We start from the raw sequence: 22130 nt of genomic DNA, 5'->3' as shown, positions 1-22130 counted from the left end.
TGGGAATATTAAGGTTGATTAGTAAGGACGGACCGTTAAGTAATATGACAAGGATGTCTGAAAGAAACCCGGACTAAATGACCACATGCGCTAACGTAGAGTAAGGTAGTGAGCGGAAGGAGGGCCTCAAAGTCAAAATGCCGTGTGCTTCGCAGACTATATGATGAGCACGCGGGTGCAGTATCAATCACATTGTCAACCCACCACCCGATTGTGTGAAGGAATAGGTCTAAAAAATAGCCCGCAAAACGGCTGAAAAGCGCGTACTTTCGCCGGTTCCATCCGCACTGAGCCAAGGGTTTCTTATCAGTTCAATATCTTCGAAAAGTATCCGGTCTGTTAAGCCGCCAAATTAGTTCCTCACTGCATTCTGTGTCCTATCTCGAAATCAGAACCTCTTTCTGCACTGACGCCACATCAAGGGGTGTCTGTGTACCCTTTTCCTCACCTCCTCCATGGGGTCCAGTAGCGGGCCCACCGTGCGAATGACCTTTGACCCTGACCAGCGGGAGGCTAAGGTCTTCGAATAGCGACCGCGTGCCCGAGTCCGGCGGGCGCTCGGTGAAGCGAAAGAAGCGATGTCGGCGGGGGAATCCCTTGTTCCGAGACAGGCTAGGTGAGAGAACTATGGGACCGAAATCGGAGAGAGTGTCTGTGCTGAACGGCGACAGGAGAGTTCGTGACGCCGCTCAGCGGGTTGCAGAGGTCAATGGAAGTGACGGGCAGGGGAGAAAAGGGGGGACAGCGAGCCAGACGCAGACTGGACTTCACCTTTCATTCTTCCCTCCAGGATGGACGAGCGAGCGGGGCGCATTCTGACACTTTCGCTACTCTGTTATAACGAAGGGTTGTGGGCTGGTCTTAGCTTGTTTATTTATATTCGGGCGCATTTGTGTTGCTCTGGATGAACCGCGTGGAAGTCCCGCTACGGTCTACCTGTGTCTGAATGGTGGCGGTGCGGCGACGACTGTCGAGCGCTTGTTGACGTCAGGAGGGTCTGCCTGCCCTCTCCCGGTCTGGGCAGCTCTCTTTCTGACCGCCTTGTTATGGCTGCGCTTGTTGTAGACACGTCTGGCGTTGTCCCGCGCAAGGTTTTTGCTTTCCGTCTGCTCGCTGTGCACGTTTTGTCTGCTGCCTTTTCTGACCGCGCGCTTTTGGTCTGGAATACCTTTTTTTATTTTTTTTTTTGCTCTTTTTCTCCTCGTCTGTCGAACATTTAGCGCTTGTACTCCTGCTACCGTTTTTGTGCTTGTACTTTCGTCGCGTGCTTCTTTTTCGGTTTGTAGCCTTCTAGCTACCAGCTGTTCGATGCTGTGTTTAAACCCCAACTCTTTTTTCCAAGTGTTAGCTGTTCCCGTCTGCTGTAGTAGTTAACGATCCGTCTGTATTTCTTTGCCTCCTTCCGTTATCTCCGCATCTTTCTCCCCCAAGTGTGCGCCGAGGTCAATGTCCTCCTTGCCAACAACTGTCTACGGTCACGATTATGAAAAATTTCTCCGCATTAGGCGTAGTTTCCTATTTGGACGGGAGGAAACGTCTGTCTTTCCGCCCACGTCCGCCGCCGTCCAGCCCGCGATTTTTAAGCGATATCTCTGTCCGACTTCTCTTCCGCCGTTCTGACAAATTACCCTCTCTTCCGCTACCGTCTTATCACCTCCTGCCTCCGTTAGGCGGCGTGGTTTGCGCTCGATCGCTATCGAGCCAACATCCGTTTCTTTCCCCGCACGAATCCCTAAAACGGGATTCACCGCTAACGGGCTCGAAAGACGCAGAAAGATACCTTCGTGACCCCGTCTAATGGGCCGCGTACCATTTAGCGTCCGATTATTCAAATCACGTGCGCGGGTGGACCAGGTTGCGATGCGCGGCTTCATCATTGTGACATGCATTTCGTAGTAAATGTTTTTTTTCTTTATTTATTTATTTTTTTTTTTTTTTTTTACAGTTACGCTGGATCAGACTTGAGGACGCGCGCACGCACCGTTCGCTTAGTTGCGTGATTGTCTCACCGGAGAGTGTCCAGTCACGTGACGGGTCTGCCTTTGCCTTTATTTGCCGTCACGTAGTGGTTGTGTCACAGCGAAAATACTAGCCACTATAGCGAAGACATCTGTTTTCGATAGCCCGGGGTATCAGCTGACGTTTCTTATCGGAGGTTGAAAAGAACGGAAGCAGAAGCCTGCAGACTCGGGATGTAACTACTCTACTAACCTCTTTAAAAAGATCAGTACCAATGTTGAGGGCAGTGTGTTGCGATGGCGACCTCCGGATCCTTAAACTGACCGCTCGGTGGGCCTTACAGTGCGTAGTCAATGGGCCCCTTGTGACGATTTTATGCGGTGCTGCGGTTCAGTTCAAGTTCACTCGTGAGAAAATGCCTCAAGGAATTGTACAGATCCGTTGCCTTTTAAATTGGAGATGGCTGTACGACACAACTCTAAGCCAAAACTGCTCTGAAGCAGGACTGAGTGCACTACAGTTTGACTGTGGCTGATTGTGTTTTGTAATCAATCGCTGAAAGAGCAAGGGTTGCTTCCTCAAGGGTCTCTATTCCCGAATGGTTTACTCCTGCAGCTTCTTTTTACTCCCATTCAGCCTAGTGTGCACGTCGCAGAGCAGTAATAGTAGCACAGTTGTTATTCCTCGGGACATTGGGGTTTCCCACATCGGACCATTAAAGAGCAAGCTATTGCCCCTCGGAGTTCAGTTTGACAGTGGTCACCAGCCACACGGTTAATCACCGCAAGGACACCCGGTCTTGGCGTATAGAAGCCGCTATTAAACGCTACTTTCCTCAGGAAACTCCGTCTCTCTGTCTGCAACACCCCACGCGGCGCGCAAGGTCATTACCTGCAATGTCAAGATCCCCGGCCCAAGCTCAACACAAACTGTTTTCTTGCTTACTCGCAATGCTGTGCCAGCTGCCGACGCAGTGTCATGACTGCGACTGGCGCCACCGCGACGACTGTACGGGTGCGAGCTAGACATAGCGGAGCGCAAGCCGCACAATGGCCTTCTTTCTGGGCCTGCAGTAGACACCGAAGCAGCGCCGAATGTGTTTCTCGAAATTTGCTTTTACCTCTATTTTTCTTTCCGCGATAGTGGCCGGAGAAGCCTTAACAATGCCGCATTGTGCCTTCCCGTCGTTGATGGAAGATCTTACTTCCTCTGTGTCTCTCGCTGTCTCTCTCTGGAAGCACCAGGCGCGAGCAGTTGTTGCGCGAATTACGCGGAGACACCGGCTCTCCCCTCTCTCCATCCATCGCCTAGCTACCCCAGGAGTCATCTGACTTTTAATATCGAAGCGAGACCGCGCAGTGCAAAAAAAAAAAAAAAAGGTGTCTGCCACGACAGCAGACAGTCCTAGGCCCTCAGTCCTGGTCTGTCTCTGCCCTTGTCAGTATACGTGGCGACGTTCGTAGAGAAAAAAGCCTGCCCTCTGGCGGGCACTGTGCAGAATCCTTCGTGCGTGACGAGATTGAGACGCCGTGGGGGAAACAAATGCGCTCGATGAATCGCCTTTCCACAGTGCACAGAAGCACTGCCCTCCTCCTGCAGCTCTTTCCAGAAGGTGTGCTGGGGTACTGTTGCTGTTGTTTCTGGTGAAACCTGCGCGGGCGCTCTGGCGTTGTTTTCTTCTTCGATCGAGCTGTTTCTTCCTCGTGTGCGACTGGCAAATGCTATACCGTCAGGTTGAGCGGCAGCTGGGCGGGTATAGCTGCATGGGGAAGAGTCGGGACATGGTGACGAGGATGTCCCGCAGATGCGCCTCTGTCACTGCTGCTGAGGGGGCGTCAGTCTGAGTAAAGTGGGCTTTGACATTCCCCTTTGTCAGGCCAACTTTCTTGTGCGTGTGGAAAGGGCATAAGACACAGTGTCGCCGTTGGTTGACTTTTCTGGAAATTTCTTTCTTCTCGCCCGACAGAGGAATCTTGTGACATCCGTGACAGTCAATTCTCGCGCGCGATGGAGAGAGCTGTTGTTCGAACGCGGGTTGACTGTGTTGATTTTTTTTTTCTTTATGGTGCGGGCGTGTCATTCCACTGTCAGTGCACAACGCTAAGCGCACTGCGCGAGCGAGTGGCGCTGTATATTCAGGTGGTAGCCTACCTTTTTCGCCTTAGGCGCGAAGTTAGTGAATCCGATGATTTGAACCTCTCCTAATTACTAAGTTGTCGCTGTTATCTGTCTCGAAGCATAGACTGGGTTCAGAGAGTGATCTTCCTTGCTTCTTTCTTCCGGCTGTTCAGTAAACGTGGCCCACTTTTGCTGGGGCGTTGGCGTATAGCACCGCGTCAGGCTGATTGAATACTATTCTGTGACGTCACAGTACGATCACCCGTGAGCGGCCAGTGCTACTTCACGCTATATAGTCGGCTTGCAGCAACTTTGCGCATGACATTATACCAGACACGTCGCTCGGTTAGATACGAACGTTATGAAGCGTGATGTAGCATCCCAATAACGTCACAGGCATTCTCCTGGAGAACGCAAATAGTTCAATCTCGCGTTACGCAGTGCTAGCTTCCTGGAAGCTGCCTCCCCCCCACCCCACCCCTCCTCCTCCCCCATTTTTTCCTTTCTCCCTTTCTTTAGAGCGCTCTTTCTTTTGCCTGCCTCTTGCGTTCCAGTGGCCTGTTCACGGTTAACTCTAGCTAGCGTTTTCTTTTTAACAGCTGCGCGCTATTCAGGGCGCCACAGTTCAGCTGTATGTAAGGGAACGTGAAACGACACAGACGGTAATATGCACAGTTGCAGCGCGACATGACAACCCCGAACACATGAAGAATCGGTTCGCTTCCAGAGTCCTCTTGTTAGGCCGCAAATGACGTATCTGCGGCCAGCGTCTGCGCGAGCGTCGTCAGCGTCTTTTTAAACGGCAGTCGATATTCGGCAGGAAAGAAAAAAAAAAGCTATGAAATTAGTTATACCTCTAGGCTCACTACAAATAGAAATCCGTGTTGTTTAACGTTTGTTATGCAATCCACTCATCACCGTCGACCTATACGTCGCTGGCGATCGTCCACTTTCTATACTACTACCCTCTCGTGACATTCGTGTTGAAAAGTTCTGGCTGAGCACAGCGTTGGCATAGCCTAATTAGGTGTACTGCTGCGATGACATGACAGTTTGTGGCATCCGTAGCGTACCATTACTTGTCCAGTATATTCCCTCCCTATAATTCGGAAGGAGGATGATGGGAGATCTGTTGAGTTGATTCATCTCGTCCCCCTCCCCGCTTCCACTGACGTCCGTGGTTTTGAGTATTAAAGTGCACAGTGCCGTTGTTCTGGCTGTGGTTCTTGAAGTTCACTGCAAACGTCAAGACTAGAATATCAAGATGTAAACTGCGCATCTGCGTGGGCGATTGTAGTCCTTTTTTTCTTTGTCCCTCGACTTCACCGTTACAGCTGCGCCATTTAGAGCGAAATCGCTCCTTACTCCTTCGGCTCGCTCACTGTCATTGTGTCGTGCGTGTTTAAGCAGCATTGACGTCACTGCCCGTTCCCGATGCATATATATACCAACGGCGTCATTCGTATAGCTCTCACGTCATTTTCACAGTCTTTCACCCGCACGCGTTGCAATTGCATGGCGTCGTTGTTGGGGACAGGATGGAGATTCTTCTGTAACGGTGCAATGCATGTTCGCGCTGTTCTTGTGCCAATCCAGTCGAATAAAGTCGCTGAATTGAATTGATTGTCGCGTACGCATGGGCCACTTGGAACTCCCTCTACGGTGAGCAAAGCGACCCGCGAAGGCCTCCTGCGATATTGTTATGCCGATCGCTTCACATGGCTGGATTGTCCAGCCTTTGCCAAATCTATACAGCCAGCTAGAGGTCTACTAACTGGCCATTTGGCGGGGCTCCTCAACATCCCTACATGTCTTAAAGTGCGAGACAGTGAGAGGGAGACTTCATGCCGCATTCGGCAGTTGGCAACGCCATCGGGGCAAAACGAGCTGCCCTCGTGGCTTCATCCAGCGTTGCGGAACGGCCAGTCAGCAGCACGTTAGTGAATGTTCGTTCGGCGTGTGCCGAAAGAGCTCATTTCCCGTCAAGTGTGAAGTGGCGAACATTAGGATGTATACGGCTCCATGACCCTACATACACGCTACAAAACCCATGCACCTGCGCATAATTTCAGAACCTCGAAAGTCAATCCGCGCTGCATTCGGATAAACCTCCCTTACGAAGCACTGCGGTATGAATTGCAGCGCGGTTATGACGACATGCCTGCTTGCTTGAAAGTGCGCAGTAAGGTATTCTTTTATACGGGGGTATACTTGCCGTTCCGCTCATTTTAGCGGTGCTCCTGTTAATGGTCATGTAACCTTGGGGACTAAACGTCTCCTGAGACGTGAGTCCCGCATTGATCAGAAGTGTATTGGTGGAGGGATAAGCACTGGTTAATATTGGCGGTTCATTGACCTTTACAGAGGTGTACTGTCGGGGAAAAAAGTCTGTGGACCACGCAAACTGCAACCAGAGCGCATAACTTTCATATCAGCCAGCTGTCTCGGGCCATACTTGTCGATGTGAAAGTTGGACATTAGTTCTTTCACGTGTTCTGGAGAAATAAGGCGATAATTCGTTTATATCGTGCTTCAAGTCCAAAATCGTCGGACGTGTGGTCCAGAGACATTTGCTCCCCATAGTACATATGTGTGTGCGTACCGGGCCGCGCGAAAACCAGCGGACGCGAGAAACTGGACAGCGGCACGTGATCTAACACGGCGAATGTCACCGCGCGACGCATTTCGGGCGTCGGTAGTCGTTCCTCTCCAGCGACAATAAGCGCTGGAGCGAAGAGGATCTCGACCCAGATGAGCGCTATCAATGGGAGTGTAAACAAGCGATCCTTTCCTCGCGCAGTAAACACAGCGACGGTGGCTTTTGTTGTCACAGCCGCATTCCGTCGAAGTCACTCGCTTGCTCTGTGATCGTCTTGTTTCTGCGTCGCTTTCGACAGCGACTCGAGGCGGCAGTTATATATGTAGACGGCGCCTGGAAGTCGCGCACCTCCTCTCCCCTTCGACAGAGGTCGCGCACGATTTGCGGGGAAGCCGGCCTTAACCTGGCTTCGGCTTCTCTTTGTCCGTCCGTCTTGTTTTGTCTTTCTTGAGGTGGATAGAAAGGATGACCGAACTGCACATACACAAAAGCAATCTACCGACAACGGTATGGCATGACATGGTATGGTATGATATGGCTTATATATCACGCTCATCGCAATACTACAACCATGAGCTCTGCATCTCAGTCTAAAGCTACGACGATATGTATTCTGAAATATGGCATTCTCCTTTCACACACTATTTACTCATTACTGACTTTCAGGTGCAACCCCACATATTGCCCAGTGCAGTGGTTTAAAACTGTACATGCTCAGTGCATGCAGAAAACAAAATATATTATGTTTTGCCGTAGAGCATCGCCGTCTTTAATCTAACTTTAGATGGCTGTAGTGTAGCGGAACTGCGGCTGCTTTGAGTCGGCGCTTGCCATAAGGTCGTAGGCACGGTCATGCACATTAGTTTCTTCAGTCCTACTGTTCGGTGTGTCCCTTATTACGTAGGAAGGGGTGGAGGGGGTAATTCAATTTCTGTATTTTGTAAAATAAATAAATGGCGAACACGTAAGACCAAGCAAGGACACATCGCACCGGCTCACATGAGGTTTCTTGATTTTTTTTTTCATCTCTACTTCAGGGCATGAACCTCGCTATAACTTTGTACATTTAACTTTGAACAGTTGAGCCTTTGTTTGGCAATGACCGTGTGTAGCATGGCCATTTTTTATGAATGACCCTTCTTATTTGCATATGTGAGCAACGTCGTGTACATCCATTCAAAAAAAGATATTGTCCCGGTCGGAGCCTATTTGAAGCTCTGTGCTGCACCCCCATAAATAACGTACGGAGGGCGCACACACGTGCATGTGGCGAGATCGCGAAGAAAAAAAAATAACTGAGGTGGCTTCTCTGTGAACGGCGCAGACAAGCAACGAAAAGGAATACAAGAAGACAGGGCTTCGCAAAAAAGCAAAAACATACACAACGCAAGCAGCGTACATCACCGCCTTGCTACGGGCAGCCCCGTGCACTTGCCCACCCTTCGACAGGTTGCGGCGTCGTTTGTGTTGGGAAGCTCTCGATGCGTGCGCGCTCTGATCAACGACCATTTTTTTCCCTTCTTGCACAGTTCACTTGTTTTTTTATCATATTTCTTTAATACGGGCTTGCTCGTTTGCTATCTCCTCGCCTTCACTCCTTTACCCGTAGCGTGCCATCTGTTCGCGCCTCGTTGCCTGTGTGGCCTAGGCTTGGCTTGGCTTGCCTAGCCAAGTCTTGCCTTCCCCTCAGGATGCCGTTCGTATCTCAGAGCATGGTCTATCCCGCTGTGTTCGTACGCTGTTTAACCACGTGTACGGACGCTGGCAGCGCCTCTCCTTCGCTGTTTGGAGGGTCGCACGCACGGGCGCACCGCATACCGCAAAGAAACGAAACAAAATGAGCCGTGCCAATGCTGCTGTTCCTACCATGTGTGTGTGTGTGTGTGTGTGTGTGTGTGTGTGTGTGTGTGTGTGTGTGTGTGTGTGTGTGTGTGTGTGTGTGTGTGTCGCATACATTGTGTACAGTTCTCCCGCGAATGGCTTCGGTCGTCTCTTTGTGGGAGATTCTTCTCGAGTCGAGGCATGCGGGGTCTCAGGTGAATCGGCGGCTGCTGAATAGGGGTACGCGGCTTTCTTGAGGAACCTCTCCCGCCTCCTCTCTCGCTTCGTTCAATAATCGGCGTTCTTAGACATCGGCGAGGTCGATGGCGACGCAGAATCCTTCTCGACCCTTTAACCCCTGCACTCGTGACACACACGTTTAAAGGGCAGAACCGCCGTGCCCAAGCAAGTCCCTTTAAATCGCGTCTCTACTCCCGACCAATGGAATCGCCGACCTCGACTCCTTCTCTGATTTGGCGATGCTCTTTAAGCCCGTGCTCGCCTTCAAACCTGGTCCCCTCGGTCGGTGCATCGACTGCAGCATTGTGACACGGCACATAGCGGCGGGCGAAGCAAGGTGCACCTTTGTCGTGTCAGGTGGGTCGGGACACAGTGGGAAAGCGTCGGATCTTGCCTTCGTACACCGTTCCTCTGACACCCTTTATCATCTGTTTTTGCGGGCCCTCTAGCTGCTCGCGGGTTGGAGGAAACGATGCGTGAAGTGAGGTTACGACCGCGTGGAAGGTCGGCTCACCTCTTATGCTAGGTCCCGCATGTTAATGGCGTGATATCAAGGGGGGACGCTTTTGCCCGAGAGGGAAGGGGTCAAGATCGGGGGTCGAAGACAGTCAAGCTCCAGATGCTCAAGCGACGTGGCTGCCGCCGGGGGCCTGCGTCCGTTCGTCCGTATGGCGGACCTTTAGAAAGATGCCGAGTAAATGACCCGAGATTAAAAGGAAGCGTGCGGAGAATGAACGGTACGTGTGCAGCTGCGCTTTTGCGGTCTTTTGGCAGGTCGCCAGAGAAGGGATCGCACCTTTTCTCACATCTGTGGGCAGTCATCTGTCTTCGCTGACGCGTGTTATTTTTGCTTTCAAAGGACGATGGTTACGTGGTTGTATACTTTTGTGTGTGCTACACGTTGGTTAAAAGGCAATGGCCCACTAATTTGTGACACCTGTATCGAATGCTTTTAGTGGTACATAACCTATGGTAGGCAGACCAAACTGGTCCTTGGCTCACGTGTCCGAATCCTATACCTTGTTGACAAATCGATGTGGCTCATGTGATATGTGAAACTGCAAGCGCTAGGCGACAGGTACTCGGGTCGCTTAAATACTGATCTTTGGCACAACGGTTATCTCTGGTCTGGGAACGGGTCGCACGGACAACCCGGTAAGAAATGTATCTCAAGGGAGGGGACACGTTTTCATGTTTTCATCTTAAATGACACAACAGATTGCCACTGAAACCCTGGGAATTATTTGAAATAAAAAACAGAATTCTTCTTAAAGCAGCGCGAAAACACAGGACTAAAAGGAACAAGAGACGACACAAGCGCTTTTCTAACAACTGAATTTTTATTCGTAGAAAGGTGTAGTTATATAGGAAACAACCCAGATAAAATGAAGACGAGGCACGTGAAAACCACCGCGGTGCCCCTTTTAGAAACAGTGCACGCGCGCAAAGTCAGGATTAAACACTTCAACACAACAAACCTAACAACCTCCCACATGACAAACACCCGCTAACACTTCATCGCTAAATATTCACCGAGAGCGTGAATCTCTTTTTCTTCGAGATTAACGGAAGGTGTAGCTACGCACGCGTCTAACTCTTTACTTATCAGAAACGCCTCGACCAGCTCTCTGCATATCCGTGACTGAACAAGATAGTGGTCCTGTTCAATTGGGGGAAACAATCTTTACACTCCCGGCAATGAGCGGCAAGGTTGGACGACACCGCTGCTTTAACTGATCTGCGGTGTTCAAACAAGCGCTCATTAATACAACGGCCTGTCTGACCAATGTAAGTTTTTCCACATGAAAGCGGGATGGAATAAACCACAGCCGTGTCGCAGTCGATGAGCGGTTTCCTGTGCGCTACTGTGCACTTCATACTGTGCAGTGCGAAGGAAGCTGGATTCAAAAGGCGCCCAGACGAGGATGAAGTGCACAGTAGCGCACAGGAAACCGCTCATCGACTGCGACACGGCTGTGGTTTATTCCATCCCGCTTTCATGTGGAAAAACTTACATTGGTCAGACAGGCCGTTGTATTAATGAGCGCTTGTTTGAACACCGCAGATCAGTTAAAGCAGCGGTGTCGTCCAACCTTGCCGCTCATTGCCGGGAGTGTAAAGATTGTTTCCCCCAATTGAACAGGACCACTATCTTGTTCAGTCACGGATATGCAGAGAGCTGGTCGAGGCGTTTCTGATAAGTAAAGAGTTAGACGCGTGCGTAGCTACACCTTCCGTTAATCTCGAAGAAAAAGAGATTCACGCTCTCGGTGAATATTTAGCGATGAAGTGTTAGCGGGTGTTTGTCATGTGGGAGGTTGTTAGGTTTGTTGTGTTGAAGTGTTTAATCCTGACTTTGCGCGCGTGCACTGTTTCTAAAAGGGGCACCGCGGTGGTTTTCACGTGCCTCGTCTTCATTTTATCTGGGTTGTTTCCTATATAACTACACCTTTCTACGAATAAAAATTCAGTTGTTAGAAAAGCGCTTGTGTCGTCTCTTGTTCCTTTTAGTCCTGTGTTTTCGCGCTGCTTTAAGATGAATCCTATCCAACTCGCCCAGTTTTCTATACTACAGAATTCTTCATCTTGGTGGTATTCTCTTTCTTTATTGCTTGCTTTAACATAAACTCAGTGCTACTACTGGCACGCATCACACTAAAGGTTCTTCAATTCAGCCAATACTCAGCCATTTGTGCGGGTGGGGGTGAACTTTGAAAACTTCCTGCACATGTACCGCACTAACGATGAAATTTTCTTCACCTTGGCAGTATATCAACAGCGAGGCGTCGTAGATGTCCTGGCTATGAGCACGGTTCTTGGTCCTCAGCGCCCCGTCAATCTTTGTCTTCTCTCTGTTTTACAGGCGTGGGAGCTCCAAGTGTTGGACAAGCTTGGCTGGGACGTGGCCTCGGTGGTTGCCAACGACTTCGTTGATCACCTGGTCACCATGCTGGGCCTCGCCGACTACGCCGACACCGTGCGGAGGCACGCGAACACCTTCATCTCCCTGTGCGCGACCGGTGAGTCTCTCTTCTGCGTAGCCTGCGCGGTTCCTCATAGGTGTCCTCACACACGGGCGAGAAATTACTGAAGGGGCTGCGGGGGATAGTCACTCCCGGACTAATGAACTTGCTCCAACTACTACTTTCGTTAACTACCGAATGATACTATCAACACAAAGTGCTGTTCGTATAGAGCCTCATTTCACCCATAATATTATTGGCTGCTGGGCGCACAATTTTTGAAAAGGTTTCAGGCATGTCGTCCCGAGCGCAATTTTTCAGAAGACGGTGAGAGCTTTCCTACAACTTTCCTCCCCAAGGCTTGAGTCGTGAGCTGCCGCGAATGCTGCGTAACCCCCCCCCCCCCCCCCCCCCCCCCCCCGCGCGATGGCCTGATTATTGCTTCGAGCTTCTAGGGGTTTTCAAGTACCACCATGGAAAAAGAGCTGTAAGCGTCACATCCTGTGCCAAGTAGTGGCCTTATAATATATGATAGTGTGTTTCGCTGGCTGGCATTTTCCAAAACTGGCTCTTCCAGTGCGTACTTGCGTTGCGAGGTGTCCGTTTAGTGACCTCAGTGTATTCATCGTAAACCCCGTCAGCGTTTCCATTGCCGCACGACCTGGAAGGCCGCGACTTACCGCTTCTGAAGTCCTTCGCTATGATCACTGATGGGTAGTCCCCTCGAAGGCTGTTGTCAGACGCTTGCTTTGGTCGGCGCCCCGACCGCGTGCAATGCCTGTCTTCAGTTTTGAAGGCCATATTTTATGCGCGCCTTTTTGTACTTGACTGCGGTGGTATGTTATTGAAGCTTGGCTGTGTAATACACACTTGGAATTGGCGGCGGTCGTGAAAGGGCACTAGGTCCATTCAAGGGGCGCAGTCTCTTAGGCGCTCTGTCGTGTTTGCAACCCTCCCGCACACTCGACCGATAACTCGCTTGTCAAGCCGTGGCATTCGGCGAATATGTTGGCTGGCCTCTGCGGAGATAACACGCCTCAGTCTGGGCCCGGAGTGCATAGAACGGTGGGCGTTACTGCACGCGATATCACGTGTTTAAGAAAAACTGGACTATTGGCAGCCGCAAAGACGAACAGATGGTGAGAGTGCAAACACCTAGAACACACAGGCGCCTTCTTGCGTGCTTTCGAATGAAGGGAAAGGAAAGTGCGCAATGAATAGGAAAAATACGTGCAAATACAAGAGAGGTAAAGCACAAAATAAACAAGAGTTACGAGGGATCAGTAGGAGACAGCTGGAAGCAATGCCGCGGGTCACAATACCAAAAAAAAAAAAAAAAAAAAGAACAGCGCGAAGTCAGAGATGCTACCAGAAATAAAGGTAAACTCAATTCAATATGCGTCTCGTAGCGTTCATTAGTATCGGTTTCTCTTTTTGCTAATAAATATAAAATCGCTTTTCCGAGTGGGGGTGGAAAACTGAAATAGCTGGAGCAACCCTGAAGACGTTTATTTCGTGTATGTTTGCAGTTATAGCATAGAAGTAATTCGCACGGGGCACGCTTATTCGCTTTGGAAAGATGGCAGGTTCGACGTCCGCGCAATCGATACGCGAGGGAGTGGGGAAGACCCCTTCGTGGCGGCCGCATGTGCTGCAAAAGGATCATTGAACTGCTTGCGGCCGAAGCGAGCTGGCGCCGTCACGTGGCCCCGGGTATTGTTCGCCGGCTCCCTACCTATGCGTCGGTCCACATTGCGACACCCGAGGTCCTTGTACTCCGCTGTAGCGATTCTCCCCAAGTTGAAGAAACAGTGAGCGAGATGGAGGTTACAGAGGAGAGCCTGCTTGGGGACAATACACTTCCTTCCACGTTTCGTTTCTAGACTGACAGCACGGTTAGTCCATAACTATAATTGTTCAATAACTCCCTTTGATGCGATTAAGTCACCGCTTGGAGCGTGAAGAGACGTTTATTAATCACGAGTCTCGCAGTACAAAATAGCACGGGATTAACTGCTGCCACCACTGGTTGTTCTTCTCAAACAAACGTAATTGCTAACTACACGCACACATCTGCATTTTCCTGCCATTAATATGTAGCAGCCCACGAATGGCCTACTATCGAACCCGCGGTCTTCATGATGTCACAGCATCCCAGCCACTGCGACCGGTTTGATAATCAATTATTAAAAAAAAATGGTTTCGTCCACCACGTGTGCCAAAAGCTGCCTTAACCTTTCAGGCACGCGGGCTGTTCGACCAGGTGTTAGCTGCTAATCTGCAGCGCTAAAGAAAGCGGTTTACTAAGCCAGCAACTGGGAGACAGGGGAAGCCCGACAGGACTTCGTAGCGAAAGCACACCGGTGCTTAGCGCGTAACGAAGCCGGGAGCTCTTCGTTCGAGACAGAAGGTTTTTGTGCACCCCTTGACGTTCCGCGTGCGCCTTCGAGGCTTCCTTTGTGGGCCTAGCCAGACGCGACGCCGTCCAACAATGCCCCCGGGCACTTCTTTCTGCTTCCCCTTGTGCATCCTGGTCTGCCCCTTCTCCGAACACCCATCACCTGCTCGAAACCAGTTTCTCCCGACAACAGCGGTCCCTTTAAGGATTCAACCCAGAAGCGTCCCTTTAAAGACGAACAGACCGGAACTACATCAAGAGCGGATGCCTGCCGTCTAGAAGCTCTTTCTTTCTTCATTTTTTGTACGACAGGGAAAACGGGATTTTTTCGGCGACGAGGACGAGGAGGTAACTGAATCACCGTTCCATCTGGACTTTGGTTGGCACTGACTATGCGGGTTTGGTTGCTTCTTTGGCGGCGTTATTCATCTTTTTTAAAGTTTCGTCTGATTCGCCACAGCCAAAGTGCATTGTGTTAGCGTTGGGCGGCTTTAGGCTTGGCTTACGGCGTCTTCCTGACACGCTTCGGTAAGCTCTCCCTCTCTCTGGTGTTTGCGCCTGCTGCGGCGGGACCTGCGGTTTGCTTAGCTTTTTGGTAAGATCATTTCTTTTTCTGCGTTTCGCTCTTCCACAAACCATCATTTTTCTCCTCGGCCTTGACGAGCACTACGCATGCGTCATTGCATCTTGCCTGCCTGCGGGTGGTATCACACCGCTAGCGGTATTGAAAGGAGATTCGACCCTCCCTGACCTAACCACCCCGCCCGTTCTCCGCGCACGCTTTCCCTATCACAATTTCCAGCCAGCCTGTGCACGCAGCCGCTTGTCTTCGCCGCCTGGCACGCGAATTCACCGCGTACGCTATATCCCGGGACCTCCGCATATGCTTGTGTGTGGAAGGTATAGCAGTACGGCCGTATACGTGCCTGCGTACGCGCTTATGCCCCTTGCTGGCGCAGCGGACAATGGCGCGACATCCTCCTCACCATGGACAGAAAGAACACCTGGACGCATCCAAGTAGTTCCCCTTACGACCGCCCCAGCCCCCCTCTTCTCCTCCCCTATTCCAACAATGGGCTTTGGGCCAGCCGGCACGCGCCACACGCGTGCCTAGGGACGCTTTTGCACCCCCCGTCTTTTGTGCTATCCTCGGGTCGCCGCTATTGCATTGCGGAACAAGTTTTTACTTGTGTTCTATACTTCCCCATAGTTAGAAGACGGACGGTCCGGGCTTCTGTTGGCCCCGGTGCTGTGGCCCTCCTCCGTCTTCTCCCGCAGGCCTTCTCGCTTGTCTCGCGCGCGTCGTCTGCTATGTCCCGCCCTGGTTTGTTGCGTCGTCTGCTCCCCGGTTCCCCGTCGTCTGCCGCACGTGGCTCCGAGGTGTCTGCTGTAGCCTTTTGTTTATAATCGCTATCCATTGTCGTGCTCTGAGGGGTATTTCCATTGCTTGCGATGCGGTTCATGCCTATCAGCTTTAAGACGGAGATTGGACTGCAGAAACAGCCTTCGGTTAGTGTGCGGCGTCTGCTATGATGACAATTTCGTGAAATTTCTTACAGTCTAGCAGTATTTTTAGCTATTGAGCCCAGGCGTTACTCAGTCTCACAGAAGCTGTCATTTTTTTATATATATAAGTTCAGTGAAATGCGTGACCTTAACAGCCGCTTAGTTTCGTTATGGTGCTCCGTTACCTTTAGTAGTAGTTAGCTTTAATCACTCCCGGAAAACCTTCCCCATCATGTTCTACCCATAGGAAGGTCATTGCCTTCAAGTTGCGTCAGACTGTACTTTCCCACTCTGTAACAGTCGTATGCGGCGTGGCCCGCTTCGTGCATGTCCCTTTCTCAAGGTTAGCAGAGTTAGCATTGTCAGGGAGGAGTTATTAGCGAAGGGTGAGCGCGTATCGGAACTCCCGGGGGCAAGCGGATAAGTGATATCTGAAAGGGAATCGTCCGGCTACTGTAAACGGGGCCAGATATACTGGGGTGCCGCAGTCGCCCATGTCGGCGGGGGGTTAGAACACCGCTGCATATCCCGGGGCGCACGCCCGGACCCAGCTGTTTCCGGTCCTTTTTCGGGCTGCCTGTTGTCGATCTCTCTTCATCTGCGCTCCCTATCCGGAGGGCTGACACGCTTATTGATTTTTTGCCGTACAAAAGACGAAAGGGGGGGGGGGGGGGGGATATCCGTGGTCTTTCAAAGAAATAGCTCGCACGTGCCCGGTCTTTTCTCTTCCTTTTTTTTTTTTTTCGGTCGAGAATGCAGCGTTTGATTATTTAGGGAAGTGAAAAATAAATACACCGTGGTTGTTCTTGCGATGCTACAGCTTTCGCAGTTAGCACCGGGAAAGGTGGATGAACCGGTCCGCCAGTCCAGGGTGGTGAAGCTTAGTGGGGACGCTTTGATTACGGTAGGCGGCCACCGCAAGGGCGTCACCCTGTACTTCCCCTTCATGAAGCGTACGCATTGCCGGCTACCGTAAGCTGACTACTGCACTGCGGCGCCGCAAAATAAGAACAGACAAAAAGAAAAAAAAAAAAAGACCCAATTTTACGCACGCCAAACCTGCTTGTTAACTCCCCTCCCTGCGATTTCATCCTCCGCTTTTTTTCTTGTGGTAGTTTCGTGGTTTTGTTCGTTCTTTCTCGTTCGCCGATGTTTTGTCTCACTCTTTATTACTTTGGCTTGGCTTACGTCGACTTCGTAGTGCCCCATTCCTTTTTCTGAGCGTCTCTCGGCCATTTCCCCTTCGCCTGTTCTTTTCTGCTAGTGTTCTGTGCAGCTTGATTTTTAGCTATCTCTTTTCTTTCCCGTTATCGGCTCGGCTTGTCTCGCTACGCGGCTTCGGTTCGTCTCTAATCCGGAAAGAGGTTTCTTTTTTTTTTTTTTTTTTTTTTTTTTGTGGTTCCCCGGCCCCGAGTGCAGGCACTCATCAGTGCCGGCATCCAGGTGCGAACCCCGCTCAGCGTCGTAGTCGCCGGGTGCTCCATGCACATAGCGGTGCTAATCGATTGTTTTTTGTCCCCCGCACCCCAAGTGGTAGCAGTAGGGCAGCCTGTGTGCAGTTATCTCCGAGGCTGCCGTGTGTGCGCGTTGCTACTGTCTGTGTTGCGTGGTGGATCGAACCTACCCCCCTTCCCTCTCCCCCTGTGCCATGTGTTCGGCACGCGTCGGCTGTTGAGATTATTTACAGCTGCCGCCGTCAATGAAGACCCTGTTTTCTTCTTTATTATTTTTCAAACGCTGTGGTTGTGGCGGTAAAGGTGTTGGGTGCCGTAGGCTCAGTCAGAGTCAGGTCGAGTGGCTTTCCAACTTCCGACTGCTGCTACTGGGATGGTTGGTTGGCAGGTTTTTCGGGGCGGATGAGCTACTGTTTTGCTGATTTGACGGAATTTGTTTTTTTTTTTTCCTCGTGTTTCTATTTTTAGCCCCGTTATCCACTTGCACGCACTGCCGGATGGCTTCTGCGCGTGTGATTTTCCATTCAGATAGGAGGCGTCAACAAAGGGATGCAGCAAACTTGTTTATTGGCTTCTTTTTTTGGTCGTTCATTTTCACCAGAGGTAACGTCTGTCAGGATTTTCGTGTCTTGTGCTAGATTCGTTTCCTTTCGAGTTTTTTTTTTTTTTTAGTATTGTTGTTAATATTATCGGAACAAAGCCGCGCGCTCACTTGTGTCGCGCTGAATTCCATGATTTGGATGTTCCATCGCACCCAGCTGTCTGCTCTGCGACAGTTTCTTAATTCCTCCTGATATCATGCCATCCCCCTCCTTCGTCGTTTGAATGAAGTAAGGCGCGTAAAAGTGGGCGCGAGTTCATACTACAGCAATCATTAGTCGCCTAAAACGACGAGGAATTTAGATCGCCCCCCTAAAGTCGGCGCACTCACTCAGTGAATTAAATGGTGATTAACAACTTGTCTTATAACTGGTGCACGGGCATGCATTGAGGGCGTCCAGCTCGCCAGACGACCACAGGAAGCGGCCCCGAAGTTCACTTTTATCTGATATACGTCGCGAGAGCCGTAATGGGACGGAAATCTCTCATTTGCACCCACTTTGACGGCGGCTTGCGGATAGTATACAAGGGTACGTATACGCGTCAGATGTCTATCGGCGTTTGCTTGTCGTGGGGGCGTCCCTTATCGCCAGACGCCGTCACACTCGAACACCTCTTCCGTCGGTATTCAGAGGGCCCTGCTGCGCACCGGGCAGGAACCGATGTCCGGGCCCTGATCGTCGGTAAACTAACGCGCCAGGAGGCACTTTCTAAAAGGGGAAAAGTGAAAAGGGACGCATGTTTGGTCCAAGGCATTCAAGCCACGCGGCGGAGAAGTGGAGAGATAACGAAGACTGAATCGCCATTCCTCCTGCCCCCCTTTATCCCTCTTCCCCTATTCCAACCCGAACGGCAGTCAGCGCCACCTGCGTAGCCTGTGTTACAGCGGTCCATGGTCCCCCAGCACTATTTGGGAGACATGGCTTCACGGTCTGCTGCCGAAGAACGGGTTAAAATGAAGAGCCGCAGTGGTGAGACGGAAAGCGAGTGTAACCCCCTGCGGTCATCGGTCGAGGCAAGGAGTTGTTGACCGGGCGTTTGAACTTTCACCTCGTAGGTATAGTTGCTGTAGGAATAAGTCTGGTCGCGCGTTTATTTAGGCGGCAGAGAGAGCCACACAGCTGGCTCTGGTTAAGGGGAAAGTGTGCGGAGTTTCATTAACGAGTATTGCAGGAGTTTTGATGTTATCTGGACCTTCTCCTAACGAAATTCTTTGCCACCGTATGATTTATATAGGTCCATTTTTGTGGAACACATTATTAGGCTGGTGTTTAGAGATTTCCTCATATCTGGGTGAGGCGAAATTAAGTTTCACAATCATGGGAAGTCATGATCTTCGTGAAAAAGAAAAAAAAAAAGTCAAGCGAATATATATTCCTGCATATACTGTTACGCTATGATTACAGCTGTGCTATCGGTCAAGCGATCATAAATGCAGCGTATGTAATCTTAACAATTAAATTCGAAATGCAAGTACTTTCACTTTTTCATCCTTCTGATTCGAGTGCGTGTGGTACAGTTAACTCACAGTGGCGTTCTTGTTAAGTGCCACGTATCGCTAGTGGTCGTCGCCCCACGTCTGTCAGACCGCAGCCCCCATTGAGCCGTTCACCTACTCCACGGCTGGGCTAGCGGGCGGTCAGCGCCCCCCACCAACCGGGGGCACCTACCTCGCAAAGCTCTTTACCGACAGAAAAGAGCTCAGATCTCCCGCTGTGTTGGGAACTGCTCCGGACATCCGAGACACCCATTGGTCTTCTTAACGCCCGTAGCCCTCCGCTTTCTACCTCCGATCGCCTATGCACCGTAATCCCTTACATGCCTCGCAAAAAGAGAACCCCCGCAGAGGCGGCGTTTAGCTAATGTCCGTCCGTCCGCCCCTCTGTCTCGTAGCTCTGTTTAACCCCCTCATGCGCCCCCGGTTGTCAGCTGGAAACGCTTGTTAAGAGCTCGCGAGCACCCCGCGCGGGCAGCTTTCACGCTGGAAATTTGCTTTGGGCTGCGCTGCTGACCGCGTCTTGTCTTTTCGGGGCCAGTTACTTTTATTGTTTCACCTTGCTCCTCTTATGGGAGGAGGGGGGTCGGCCGACACACCTGGACAGCTTGCTGCGTCGAGCCTTCCTTCGTCCCCTTCACCTTAAATCTATCCTCCTTTCTCCTTCGCGGCGTTTCTCTCTTCGCCTACCTATCTCCTCTTCGTGGCCTCCTCTGTTTGCGGGACTGAGCAGATGGCAATATTACGCCGGACCGAGCAGAGGCCCAATGTGCAAGCCGGAATATGGAAGGAGGGGTCATAAAAAGGACGCAAAGTGCCCCGATTGCGCTTGCTGGCAACGCTGTTGAGGGTTGAGAACGGCCGTCGATCTGCTTGTTCGACTTAGGAAGTGGTTGCAGTGCTCGAGGTGGTAGGTGTTCACTCGATCTGTAAACGAGCTCCTCGGGCACTGTCTTTACAAAGTAACTATGTGCTCTGGACTGTGCTGGAATGCGAATCGCGTCTAACGAGACGGGGGGGGGGGGGGGGGGGGGGGGGCATTTCTTATTTGCTGAGCCATTTATTGTTCTTGTGCCTTAATATTTTTCCTCGTTTCGGCCGGGTCAAGCATCGGTAGTCGAAACAGTTACCACATTGCGGCGCTCACTGTCGATGTATGTTCATGAAAGCAAGTAAAGCGAGTCGCTTCACAGAAAAGACGGAAGTATACGCGAAACAACATGGAACCCCCGCGACGCTGCAAGTTATTGAAAGTAGAAAAAAAAAAAAGGAGCTGCTCTCGATGAACGCGTTCTGTTTCGAAACTTGTGCCACAAGAAATAGGGGTGTAATGTATACTTGACGAAGCATGGTCGAAGAATCAGAAAACAACTATCAGGCGGCACACAGACACACCTATGATGTCGTCTGCCGTCATGCTGGCGCAGACGAGACAATACAAACAGCAGACAAGGCGGACAGACGACAAAAAAGAGAGAAAGTGGCTGCTGCCATGACAGGAGCGGCCTGCTGGTGGCGTGTCGTGACAACAGGCGCGTGTCGCCCGGCACGTGGCGTCACGCATGACGTCATTTAATCCAGCCGGCACTCCGCGTTGTTTAGAACCAGCAGTCGGCAGACACCTTTCCCCTCCTACATCCCAGTCGTCCACTTTTGGCAGTGGGTACAGCGCTGTTTTTGCTTGGCTTTTTGCGACAACAGCAAACCCGGCTTGGCCTGTGCCTACGCGCCTGACTGGCGGCGCTTCGTCTGCTCCGTTTGTTGTCGAGGAAGGGAGGCAGGCGAGCGGCCGTGTATTGTTGTATAGAGAGGTGATAGCAACTACGGAGGAATGATGCAAGGAGGAAGGAGAGGACATCGGTAGCTGCTTGCGTATCGCTGTGACCTCTCTCGCGGGGCATGTCGGGAAGGTGGTAGCGGAAATAAAAGGGAACCTTCTGGAAAGGAAAAAGAAACCAGCGGCAGATGCACCGCAAAAGTGTGCCCCCCTCCGTTTTGCCCCACATCGGGGGGTAAGCCTTAGTTGTACGGGAAGTGTCGTAGCACGCACTAGTGCGCATGCGCTGTTTGCAGGAGGCTGCTAGAATTCTTTTTTTTTTTTTTCGTTTTTCAGCAAGGGTATGGTGTCTCGTTCTTTTATGTCCTGTATTCTCTCAGCCCTATCTTTTTTTGCGCGCAGATGTGCTCTTTGGAAGGCAGACCTGCTAACTTCAAGCGCTGCACCACTGCTCCTCGGTGTTATTGCATGCATCCATCGTGATCTCATTCGCCATTTCCATCGACAGCATTTAAGTGTCTCTTTTTTACGCCGTAACATAAGATGTTTGCTCTATACTGCAGTCCGACGTGGTAGCCGTCGTCCTGCGGTGGTCGCGAAAAAGCCCGATCGTTCGACAGGGTAGTAACGTGAAATCTCGACTTTGCGCAGGAATTTCAAACAACCCGCATTCAAATAAATATTTAAAAAACCAACAACAGAAGGAAGTGGAATAAATGTGTCGCCACACCAGTCCGAGTCCTCTGCACGCCAGACGGTCATAGACCGCGAAGGGTCGTTGGTACCAGGAGTGTTAGAGGGGCAACTGTAGTGAAGGCTTTGTGGTGCGTTTACGTGCGTTTGGGATGGGTACTGATCTTAGGGAAATAGTTTAAAATTTGAAATAATTTAAGCAGAAATAACAACAGTAATGCATAATGGAAAGGCAGTGTTAAAGGCTTTCTTGCGTTTACTATTTGGCATCCAACTTGTTCTCTGCGCAGGAACCACGATAATCGCACGGCCTTGCTTATAAATGAAAAAAAAAAAAAAAGCTCTTCATTAGTTTCTTTATTTGCCCTTTTCTGTCTTCTTCATTGATACCGTTCTCTACGTTTAGAAAGGAGCGCAATGGTTTATGAGACAAGTGCAGAAGGTTTTCGAACTACGGTATTATCGTTCTAGGGATATACGTGCTGCGACCAGACACAACTTGAAGAG

At 50.9% G+C, this 22130-nt stretch overlaps 1 protein-coding gene across 1 annotated transcript in view; it reads left to right on the top strand.

Moving 5' to 3' along the window:
• Positions 1-22130, top strand: part of LOC146174848 (G1/S-specific cyclin-D2-like) — a 45548-nt gene that overhangs the window by 5178 nt on the left and 18240 nt on the right. The window contains exon 3 of the mRNA XM_084584019.1: positions 11601-11757. Coding sequence (XP_084440145.1) covers positions 11601-11757 — 157 coding nt within the window. The remainder of the gene's footprint in view (positions 1-11600; positions 11758-22130) is intronic.

The sequence above is a fragment of the Amblyomma maculatum genome, chromosome 11, assembly GCF_055883805.1.
Source record: "Amblyomma maculatum isolate TAMU_Amacu chromosome 11, ASM5588380v1, whole genome shotgun sequence".
In the NCBI taxonomy this organism is placed as follows: domain Eukaryota; kingdom Metazoa; phylum Arthropoda; class Arachnida; order Ixodida; family Ixodidae; genus Amblyomma; species Amblyomma maculatum.
Note: the sequence above shows the minus strand (reverse complement) of the source record. Positions and strands in the feature narration are given on the sequence as shown.